The sequence below is a fragment of the Macrobrachium rosenbergii genome, chromosome 7, assembly GCF_040412425.1.
Source record: "Macrobrachium rosenbergii isolate ZJJX-2024 chromosome 7, ASM4041242v1, whole genome shotgun sequence".
Classification (NCBI taxonomy): domain Eukaryota; kingdom Metazoa; phylum Arthropoda; class Malacostraca; order Decapoda; family Palaemonidae; genus Macrobrachium; species Macrobrachium rosenbergii.
This window is the reverse complement of record NC_089747.1, coordinates 30,275,001-30,287,245: the sequence shown is the minus strand read 5'-3', so window position 1 is coordinate 30,287,245 and position 12,245 is coordinate 30,275,001. Positions and strand designations below refer to the sequence as shown.

Here is a 12,245-nt window from a genome sequence, read left to right as displayed (position 1 = left end):
GGGAAGCGTAAAAATGTAATAAAACGAAACGGGGCTGGGGGTGTGTGGGAGGATGTTCAAAACGCCCTGGAGTTTCATAAATTGACGCCTTAAAGCTGACGTGGAAGTTCCCCGACGGAGGTGTGAAGACATAGTTAGTGATCATGAAATATTAATGACCTTATTCTTCCATTCATCGTATACCCGTGTGAATGAGTGAGTACCTTTGTATGGAATATGAAATTGTACCGTTTCATTCCACGGTAATGATATTCAAACATTATATTGAATGATGAATTATTGAAGAGAGATGCTTCATATTTGATTGATGCGCCCGTCACAGAATTGTCCAGGGTTAGATGACATGCCATATTTGGCAGTTAGAAAACCCCTCCTCTCTCTCTCTCTCTCTCTCTCTCTCTCTCTCTCTCTAGAAATGCTCAGAAATGCAAAAGTTTACTATGCTAGCACCGAAAAAGTATTTTCAGACAATTAGCCATTTCTCTTATGAATGGATGGATCCAGATACATTATCGGACAAGTTACTGCTATTTTTCACCTTGTGTTCAAAGATCAGTCCTTCGGGAAGACATCTTCGACCCCCGTACGCACACACATTGACACTGCTCTACTCACCTCGACCACACGCACGGTCTGCCACTTCCTTTGATAATAAGGTCGTCCTCGAACTGTGCCTCTCCCACCATATTTCAGCACTTCTCATGCACTCTTCAGAGTGCTGTTGTTCTCCAGTCTCTCCACAGGACTAAACACCAAAACACTGTGATCCATCTTTTCTCTTTGGCTCGCTGTCCTTTTTATTACATCTTTGTATTTCCATTAATAACTTTTCTTTTTACTACATCTTCGTATTTCCATTAATTACTCTTCTATGTACTTATATATTTATTAAACTTTCATTCCTTTTTATTCAGCATATAATATGCAAATGATCCTCAGCTTCTACCTTTTCTCTTATTGGCATTCAACATCCACATTTCAGTGCCATTGTTCTAAAACTTGCCTCAGTAGACTTTTCTCTTTTATCCCAAAGCATTTGAATAGACCCTGTCTCCCTTCCTGGACTCGCCCATTCTTTGACTGTCCCCCTCTCTCTTCAGACCATCATCCGTTACATTTACTAGTAGACCAACATGCAAATCAACCACTTTCATTCTTCCACCATCCATACTAACAGTTTTTTCGCCATATTCCTTGTTTCCTTTTACCCAAATAAATTCACTTGCTGGCACTCACGTTCCTTTTCTTACCCCTCCACTTAACACACATCTGTAGTTCATTTTCTGAACTTTTGCTTCATTCCATCTAAGAAAATATTAGACTCGTGGAGATATGGCGTAACCTTATCTCAGATACAGTATCTTAACATTCTAACTCGCGTTTCGCGTTGACCATTAAAAGCATTGAGCTCTCTCAAAAATGAATCATACACCATACATTTTCACCTTACCATCAACACGTACACAACATCACATATTTACCAATTTTATTCTTTGTTTCCTCTGTGTCATTATATGCCAAGCAGATTTTTCCATGTATTCTCAAAGATATATCCTTCTACTGTTAACCTACACTGTTCTTGGCCCAACAGGCCTTTGTTGTCTGTTATGCTTTCTCAATAAAAGTCATATGTTCTTATATTTATTTTAGTCCCCTTTATCAGCTCTCCTTTATACAAGGAAACATTCATTCCGCTAACCTATTCCTTTGGGGCATTCTTTATCCTGGCTTGCTTTTTGTGACTTCAACATCCGTCCAATTATACTCACAATCCTCGGCGGTGTCTTATTAAATTTTAATGCTTTTCTGTCTGTCTGCACCTCATCATGATCTTCCTGACATCTTCAGCAGTGGCCCCACATACATTCTTTAGTTTACATCAAGGCCGTCCAGTCCTGCATTCTTCACATTGGATTCACTTCTATACTCCTCATTCAGTATCTCTTCAAAATACTTACTATACCAACAAAGGACTTCATTTTCTTGGGCCCTCACTATTCCACTGACTTCTGTTATTTTAAGATCCATTTGCTCATTAACTCTTCACTCTGCATTTACTTTCCTTCTGCATTTTTTCAACCACTCTGTCTTTGACTGCTACAATGCGCACAACTAAACTAACATTTATTTTATAGGAACTTCTTTGGATAATTATCTCTTTTCTCCTTCAATAAACATCTGATTTCACCGTCTTACCACACGTTGCTTGTATTCCTTCTTGTCATGCACCTATAGCCTACTTGTGAGCATTACTTTCAGGTAGTGACTCTGTCCTTGATCATTTTCCCAGTTCGGTGTCATTAACTGTAGGTTGAGTTTTGTCTAAATCTTTTTAGATGATATTCTCACTTTTGTATCCAACCCACTTTTGGCTATAAATCACATCTATAGCCACGTTTTCAGGCCCTTCTCTCCTACTAAAACTTCCATCTCTTTTCACTGGGAACTAGGTAATGACTAGATATGCCCCAGCCACCTCTTCTTTTTATCACTACATCCATCAGCTTACTCTTCCACCTTCTCTGTGCTAAATATTATTGAATAAAAACTGTTTCTCTCACCATTTTCTCTTCCTCAACTGTACTTATGATATTTATGAATATTTGGAAACCACATATTGTATACCATCAAACCCCCTCGACCTATTTACACAGGACTCTATCCTCATTCATCCATAGGATTCCAAATCTGCTGAAAGAACATCACCTCTTTATCTGTCAACTGCCTTTGCATTAAAATCACCCAGAACAACCACCCTGACTCGTTCTCAAATTCTTTTATAGGCACAGATTTAAACTGTGCCTATATTTCACTTACTTTTTCATTGTTGGATCATAAACTGTTATTAAAAAATTTTGTTCTCCATCCAATTTTACCGATTAGCACTCTTTTGCCCACTCCCCGAGTCTTCTTATACAAGTGCTCCCCGTCTCTTGCCTGCATTTTTTACTCACTAGTCTTGAAGACCCTTTCCTTTCACTTTTGTCTCACTTAATGTCATAAAATCAAAGTCTCTTTTCGGGATTAGGTCAAGTGTCATACATTGTTTTGCATTACATCCACGCACATTCTGAATCCAGATTCATTATTTAGTTTTCCTCTGGCGTTTTGCACCATGAATACAGGTTATGGGTGGCAAAGCCTTTGCCTCTTGTCATTTGGTTATTATCTGACAAAAACTTATCGATGGTTTTCCCCATGTCATGGAACAGGCATTTAAGATTTTTTATGGGTGCAGACGGTATAGTTCTACTCAAGAGATAAAATTTTCTGTCGAAGATACACTCTTATTCTTTACAAGGCTTCCACAGTTGAATCCTGTTACACACCTATCCTCTCTCTCTCTCTCTCTCTCTCTCTCTCTCTCTCTCTCTCTCTCTCTCTCTCTCTCTCTCTCTCTCTCTCGTCACTTTTCTAAAATTTGTTTCGTAGAATTTTCATTTTAACTCTGAGATGCGTAGCTCTCTCTCTCTCTCTCTCTCTCTCTCTCTCTCTCTCTCTCTCTCTCTCTCTCTCTCTCTCTCTCTCTCTCTCTCTCTCTCTCACACCAATCTATCTGTATATATACATATATATGTATGTGTGTTTGTAGTGATTTCTGAAAATATTCTCATAGTTTCATAACTGACTAGTTAATATTAACATATTTTTCCCTTTACGACCACAGACTTACTTGTGTACGTGCATCAACTTAATGGCTCGATAAATACAGTACTTCACTATTAGTTTGCAGCCCGTAATTTTCTTGAAATTTTTTATTTATTTACTTCAGTTTTGAATCTTCAGGTGTAAATTGATTATCAGTACCTAACATTATGTATTGGACTGGAGAGAGAGAGAGAGAGAGAGAGAGAGAGAGAGAGAGAGAGAGAGAGAGAGAGAGACCATGGCCTAGTGACGTCAGAATCTTGTCAGTGCGGATTAGTGGACAGGTCAGCTGACGGTGGTGGAGGTGGTGTGGACGGAGTGTGAACAGTAGTGAGTGTGTGTCTCTTTGAGCTAACGGGTTCCCTTTCTCAGTTAATTTTTTCGTCTCAACTTGATATGAACTGATTATATACATTGTACTTGGGAGAAAAACTCCCATGGCGCCGGATATCTCCTGAAAAAGGCGTCGACTGTTTTGAGCTAACCGCCAAAACTGATATCTAGTCGCAGTCTCGCTTCCGCCTTGAATCCTGGGATGTTGATTATTGCGATTGTGAGCTGATCAAAATTCGAAGGAAGTTGTTGCCATGTGACGCCGTTATCAGAGCTGCATTTTGTGCCAAGTTATTGTGATCTGTGCTCTTCACTTAGAGTAGAGCCTTGGACTAAGATGGTATCTTGATGGATAAGCCAAGGAAGAGAAGAGAAGAGAGAGAGCCGGTTTTCTTCTTCGTTTCCCCCTCCCTTCCCTCACACCATACCTGCCGTCCTCCTCCACCCACCAGACACCCGATCACCCCATCATAGGTTGCATCTGACCTGGATTAAAAAAGTGGGTCATCTTGTCAGCCCTCATATAACCACTTGTGGTTTTGTTCCATTGTGATGGAATCGTGTTTCTTAAGTGGAATTAGGGTACTATGTGAATTCATTTGAGGGTAAAGATTACATTGCCTCCACATTTTCGTTTAATGGCCTAGAATTTGTGGACCTGGTTCAGGTGTGAATTATTGATTACACATATGTTAATAATAATGGTACTAATGAAAATGGCCATCGTGTACATTTAGTGAATACTGATAATATATATGAAGTGACGGAAAATTGCTAGGGTTAAGTGGGACAGTTCGTGAGAGGTGAAGGAGGAGCTGATGCCAAGGATGTGGAGATGTTTGGGGAGAGTCATAAGGTAACACAAAGATGAGGATGATGATGATAACGTCTTGGAAAGGGATGTTACCTCAGCAGCCTTGTGGCCATGGATGAGATCCTTCCACCCCCACCGTCCACACCCGTCACCCATCCCGAGGTAGTGTATGACCAGGACACGTTCACTCTGCATCGAGTAGCAGCCCAGGTTCACCCAGAGCCCAACCTCATTGATGGGTACCCCGCTACCACTTATGTGCCAAATGGGCCTGTACCAAATGGACCTTATATTTTACCAAAAGGATCTTATTATATAAGAAACGGGCCATTAATAACGATGGGAGGGCCCCACTCAGCCAATGAAGGGGGACAGGATCCCGCTGGTGGCATACCAGAATCCCCACCTCTACTAACGACTTTCGGGAGACCACCATCGATCAGTCCAGTGCCAACTATCTCTGGGGTACCCGTCCAACAGCCTGGCATATTGGTGCCCATGAGAAACCGTCCGCTGGACCCTCGAGTAGAGGAGCTGAGGGGACGTCGCTCACCCAAAGCTTTTGCCCCAGCTGCCACAATTGGCCGCAATGGCTTCTGCCGACCTTCCAGAAGGGTGACCTTCTTGGTGGACCCTGTTCCAGAAGTAGATGAGGACGATGAGGAAGACGAGGAACTCAGGTCCCTCCATCATGATGATGACGATGACCTGGATGATGTTGATGATGAACAGCACAAGATGAGGCTTCAGGAGGTGGATGGGGCGAAGTCTCCTAAACCTCAAGTCAACAACAGCATTTCGCCTCGTCCAGATACTCGCGTCAGATTTTTGATTGACCCCATAGAGCCTCGACAGAGGACTTATTCAGGTGAGCACAACTTTTACTCATCGATTTAGCAAACTCCGAATCTTGATTTTACCAACTACAATCTATTGATGGATTTACCAAACTCTGACTCTTGGCTTGGATAACTATGATGCATTATTTTGCCAAGCTGCACCTCATCCATATAACATTCACCCATTGATTTAGCTGCTTTTTATCTAGTAACTGAACAGATGGCGACTAATGATTTAACAATCCGTCATAACAAGATCACAAGAAGCACGAAATAAGTAGCGAAAAGCAATTGATAAGAATATGTGATCATAATAGGGTCATAGTGATCCGACTAAAAAAATTATGTAAACTTGATACACACACACACATATATATATATATATATATATATAGATACATACGTGTGTATGTGTGTGTGTGTGTGTGTTTGTATTTGTGTCTGTTTTTGAGTGCATGTTGGTTTCCAGTGGTTTCGTGGTTAGTAGCCTCTCTTCGTCAGCGAGACCTGATGTCGAACTCTTGGGGTCCAGGGGCTGCCTTGTTCTCGCAACAAAACAAATTCATGGTGCTTCTTTATACCAAAGCACTGAATTACATTGTTAGTCGACTGTGATGGATCGAAGATGGGGTGGAGAGGGGGTTTTTAGCTGGTAGCCTCACCTAACAAAGATTTGCCTAGAACCACCAGGTGGAAAGATTACACACACGCACAAGCACACACACACATATATATACATACATATACATATATATATATATATATATATATATATATATATATATATATATATATATATATATATATATATATATATATATATATATATATATATATATATATATATATATATATATATATATATATATATATATATATATAATATTTTCCCCTCCATGCGGCTCTCTATCCTGAGGATGGGACGATGGCAGAACGGTACATCCTTCCAGTTGTGGGAGAGCCTTCTGAGACGAGTTAAATTGATCATAGCCGAGATTAATACCCATTTACAGCTGGGTGAAATGGTTGGCAGTAGGCCGGGAGTGATCCAGTGACCTAACAAGCAACAGCCAACGGCTGCACAGCAATTAGGTCGCCATTCCCTGTTGCAAGTATGAAGTGTATTATATATTTATATATATATATATATATATATATATATATATATAATATATATGAATATACATATATTTATATATATATATATATATATATATATATATATATATATATATATATATATATATATATATATATATATGTGTGTGTGTGTGTGTGTGTATGTATAAAGGTACTGTAAATAACCATGAAATATGAAGTAAAATTTCAAGTGTACGTATCCTTAATACCTAGTATAATTATTCAGACTCTCCTAACTTTTCTCTTCCTTTGGTTACTTCCTTTCCTTATGGTGTGTCCTACTTGAGAGAATTGTTCAGCCATTACCGACAGTTTCCGAGTTAAAGAGATCTGGTGAGGGGCCATTATGCTTCTCCCAGCCTTGAATGTATGCATCGTTTTCTGGGCTTTTTAATACCTTGGTAAAATTCAGAAACTTTTGCGATTTCATTTTGATTTCTCAGCAAGTCTTTCTGGGGTGTTTTGTTCTAGTTTTAGGATAATTCGGATACACGTACATGTGTATATATATATATATATATATATATATATATATATATATATATATATATATATATATATTAAGAAATTTCCTATTACGTTGATTTGCTGAATTTTACTGGTGGGATTTTTAAATATTATGTTCGCAAAAAAAATTGTTGGCTTGCATGTCTGTTATTTTTCTGCAATTTCTAAAGTGAAATTTTAATTAAGAAATTTTCTCAAGTCATTATTTCATATTATTATTCACCCAGATGTTTGAAAATTATCTTTATTCGAAAGAAAACTATTAACGTGATGTTTGCTCTGACCCGAAGAGAATGTTGGACTCAAAACTTTATTGTCTTCAACCTGGCTAAAATAAGGTATTTTGGGTTGCTAGTCCTGCTTCTAAACGCAAAATTGCACTGCATCGCCTTTTACGTCTGAAGCGTCAGGTTTAATGTTACCTAAGATGCCCACTAATCTTTTATGCTCTGTACCATACTGAAACTGAACATTTCCTATCGTGGAAGTAGCTTACTTCGTTTTCAGTTCCTTGATCTGGTCTCAGTCATGTGGGAACTGGTGTTACGAAGACAGGGTTTTTTTTATATCATGGATTTTATATTTTTACAACTTTTGAATTTCTTTGTACAAATATGTTTTTTCTGTAAGATTTCATGGAAACGTCTTGGTTTCTGGTATTCGCTTCTGCCTTGATACAGTGCGAGAATGGAAAGTTACATTTATTTTAAGAGATGGAAAGAGAAATAGATAAATAAAGAGCTCTGTCAAGTTTTGTTACTTGAATGTAATTTTGATTTTAGAAAGGACGATCTCAAAAGACACACAAATACAAATAGGTATAACTTAGCAGTCATTGTCTGAAGCAACTGAGGAAATCACAAATTTTCTTGGGTCATTTATTACGGGTTTATGGCCATTCTTGCCTGTCCAGAATACGACCATAAACTCAGCGGATATTGCTTAACTTGAGACAAACTATGAACGTTTTTTTCCTACTCCAAAAATAATAATTATATTTACAAGGATGTAATTAGGTACTCTTGGAATGACCGTTGTAGTTCAGTAAAATTATTATGCTGTACGTGCACATGCCTTTATTCCTCTTAGGACAATGTTCGTTTGCTTATACCGAAATCATATTTGTTACGAAGAGACTTTATAGTAAGTGACAGGAAGAAAGAATCAATTAAAAGACCCTTATTTGTCTTATTTCATTGGCTTTTCCTTCAAATCAGTGTTGAAAATATGCATTGTGAAGTTAATATTTCATTCATGCAGCAGAACCGTTAAAAGCATGCTCACGAGGAATTTTTCTTAACAGAGAAGCAACATTGCCTACAAATTTCCTTTATGGACTTGATTCATTTTATTTGTTCCAGAGGAGAAGGGAATTAAATGTCAGAATGAGTCACCATAAATATGAAGATAGAACTGCCCAATAGACTAATGGATTCGTCTTGTTGTGCACTCTAGTGTAAAATCATATTGGACTGATTGGTTCCGTAATAGTATAATAACAAAATGTAATAATCTTGTCTCAAAAAACATCTTAGGACCTGCTTTACTACAGCCGACAAATGAGTATAAAATTAATCTATGTCCAGGTCAGTGTACTCTTGAACCCATGCTGCGCAAGATTTGCGAAGGAAATGGAAAAAAACTGAAGATTCCCGGAATTCTTGTAAATACCTGTAGCTGCTTAGTTAATCAAGTACTCGAGTTCAACCAGGGCACATGTTGCTCATTTGGAGATCGACCTCAAAACCTAAACTTGACTGATAGAATTCTTACAAAAAATGTTAACACAGAATGTTTCGCTTTAGACTTCGGTATTTTTTAGAAAGCAGGATTTTTTAGGAATGGGAATGAAATTTTACAGCCATCCTAGCCTAAATTATACTTAAAAAAAGTTCTTGCCTTATTACGTAGAGCATATTCTTTATGTAGTAACTTTTTTCATTTCATCGGGAATTTCTCTTGAACTTTGTAAAGAACAACGTATATCCGCTAGACATTAAGATAATAAACACCTTTTTGAACTATAATTTGAACAGACAGAAAAAGCTGTTGAACATGAAACGGAAAAAAACTGGCAGTGCACCAGAAGTTACCGCACATGAATGACCTCAGCAGTTCGTTTTTGAGGAAAGGAATAAAGAATGTTATTGAAATGTCTCAAATAGATTTCAGAAATTTATTTCCCAACAACTTGACCATCGAAAGGTTACTTAATCACAAAAAAAAAACGAATTCCGTATGACATGTGTTATGGTTCATGTTGTTTGTTTCTATACTGTACCTGCGATGCACTTACTTGGGCAGCTGTGTGAGTTGCCCGCGAACCAAATGGAGAAATTTCGGAAGGTCGTCTCGAAATGGGGTCTTACTGGCCTACTTACCCAGCCGAGGATAAGAAATAATACCTTCAATCGCGGGTCAGGTTTTAATGTGAAGGGTTTTCAGGTGGTATCCTTTTAACAGTGAAAATAGCGGAGTCAGTTTAAATGCATCGTCGAAAACCAGTTTGAACAGTGATTAAAGTGTTTAATTTCTTATATTTTTTCACATTGCATAATAATATTCTTGTCGACTTTCTTTTATGTATTATATGTATGTATGGGCGAGTGTGTTTATGTATATGTATACAGTATCAATTTTCGTATTTATTCATTGACATTTTCATAATGTAACAGTTCAATCAGCGAGTGGAATATTCCATTTAATGAGAATGATAGAATTTTTTTCATTATTATATAAAATAAACATTGCTGTCTAATGTGGAAGTGTCTGAAAAATGTTCTTTTCGTGAAACACTACATTTCTGTAGTATTCTGGAGCTATCTATACTGTACATCTACCTATTATTAACTATAATAGTCCACAATGTCTATCCATATATTTATATTTTTGTGTAGCAACGATAGTGTGTGGATAATGAAATCCACCTGTAGACTTGCCTTCGTCCACCTTATGACCTGCCCCGTCTGTAAGTACGCTGAATAAAGGGACCTTCGTCAGGGCTTTGGGACGTTTTCATAACGTCCGTAAGGTCGGGGCTTAAGCTCTATCATATTAGCACCATTTCTGACGCTCTCTCTCTCTCTCTCTCTCTCTCTCTCTCTCTCTCTCTCTCTCTCTCTCTCTCTCTCTCTCTCTCTATATATATATATATATATATATATATATATATATATATATATATACACACAGACAAACACACACATATATATTATATATATATATATATATATATATATATATATATATATATATACAGTATATATTTCTGACTCACCTCGGGATTGAACCCCCGGTCTATCAGATGAAAGGCCAGGACGCTACCAGCTGATCCACTCAAGTTATATAAGAATTTGGAACTTAAGTACCTGATGTTTTTCCCGGGAAGGCTGCCGCCTAACATACCAGCGAATTTTCCCCAACATCCCGGTCCACCAGCGAGTATATTGGTAGCATTTCATTCAAATTACCCCTTCAGCGTGAATATGATGGAACTAATGAACACATGAACACGTGTTTCACAGAGCCTCAGGTACAGAAGTATTTAGGTTCCAACTTCTTGTATGACTTGTGTGGTTCAACTGGCCTTCATTTGAGAGACCGAGGTTCCATCCCGACTTGAGTCAGAAATTCATTTCTATGAAACACGTACTCATGTGTTAATTAGTTACACACACACACATATGTGTGTGTTTATATATATACACATATATAAAACCAATGAACCGTTTTCCAAGGAGGAAGGGCAGTATATATATATATATATATATATATATATATATATATATATATATATATATATATATATATATATATATATATATAACCAATGAGCCGTTTTCCATAAGGGAAGGGCAGTGTATATATATATATATATATATATATATATATATATATATATATATATATATATATATATATATATATATATATATATATATATATATATATATATATATATATATATATAATACATACATGTTACCAGTAAGCTACTTCCCATGCGGATGAAGGGCAGTTGATTTACAACTCAAAAGAGCCGTCTTCGTCACGTCATACTTTCATCCGAATGTAATAAATTGATAGGACGAGATGGGATACCATGATTTCCGAGTATAAGAAAATACTAAACTGGTATCTCAGAAAAGTCAGAGGCCATTTAATTTTTCCAGTCTTTCCTGCCTTTTAATTCGTCTGGGCAATGTTACACCCGATTTTTATCGCTTTTATTGGGGACCGAATAAGAAGTCTCCCATTGACATTTTCTAAAGCCAAATAATTTTAGTCTTTTCCGTGACCTAAAACTTGTGATATCTCCTCCCGCTCCAAGGACTGATTTGGGGTTTGGTACAAACTTATGCACTTTTGACTTCACAAAATATGAAAGCCCTACTACGCATCATTTTTGAGAAATAAAAAGCTTCAAATGAGGCGAATTTCATGAAAAAATATTTTTTACCAGTTCTCATTACTTTCTTTAATTCTGGTAATGCATTGATGAAACACCCAAAGAATATAACAATGTATGTTTTCCTAAGAACTACAGCATCACATCACGCTCACAGTAGAGTAAAGCCTGACTTGAAAATCTCGTGACTTCGTGACGTCGTAGCTGCAAAACGTTTAGAATTTATTCTGTACGATGCACCAGGCAACTTTTTCCTAAGTTTGACTGACAGAATTTCGAAACCGCCTAAAAGGCACCAGGATTCAAGCTTCAGTGTTGATCGGGTTTGGCGTTATAATGCCATCTTAATAGTGATGTGGGATTTTACAGTTTTTTTTTATTATAACCTTCTTTACTATTTCATATGAGAGGTCGACTGCCTCTATAAAGTGACAGTTTCTTTCACATTAACTTATATGTTGTGTATGGAGTACCTTTCATAGTTGATAAAATATGGGAAGTATTAAGTTCCTGCCTCGTCGAGAACATGGTTTTACTTTAGATCCCATAAGCTTTC

General features: G+C 37.3%; 1 protein-coding gene across 1 annotated transcript in view; it reads left to right on the top strand.

The window, feature by feature from the left end:
- Nucleotides 1–3,970: 3,970 nt before the first annotated feature.
- The window catches only part of LOC136840268 (unconventional myosin-Ia-like), a 221,328-nt gene continuing 213,053 nt past the window's right edge, over nt 3,971–12,245 (top strand). Inside the window, exon 1 of the mRNA XM_067106912.1 lies at nt 3,971–5,663. Within this exon, the coding sequence (XP_066963013.1) occupies nt 4,907–5,663 (757 nt within the window). The 5' untranslated portion in view covers nt 3,971–4,906. The remainder of the gene's footprint in view (nt 5,664–12,245) is intronic.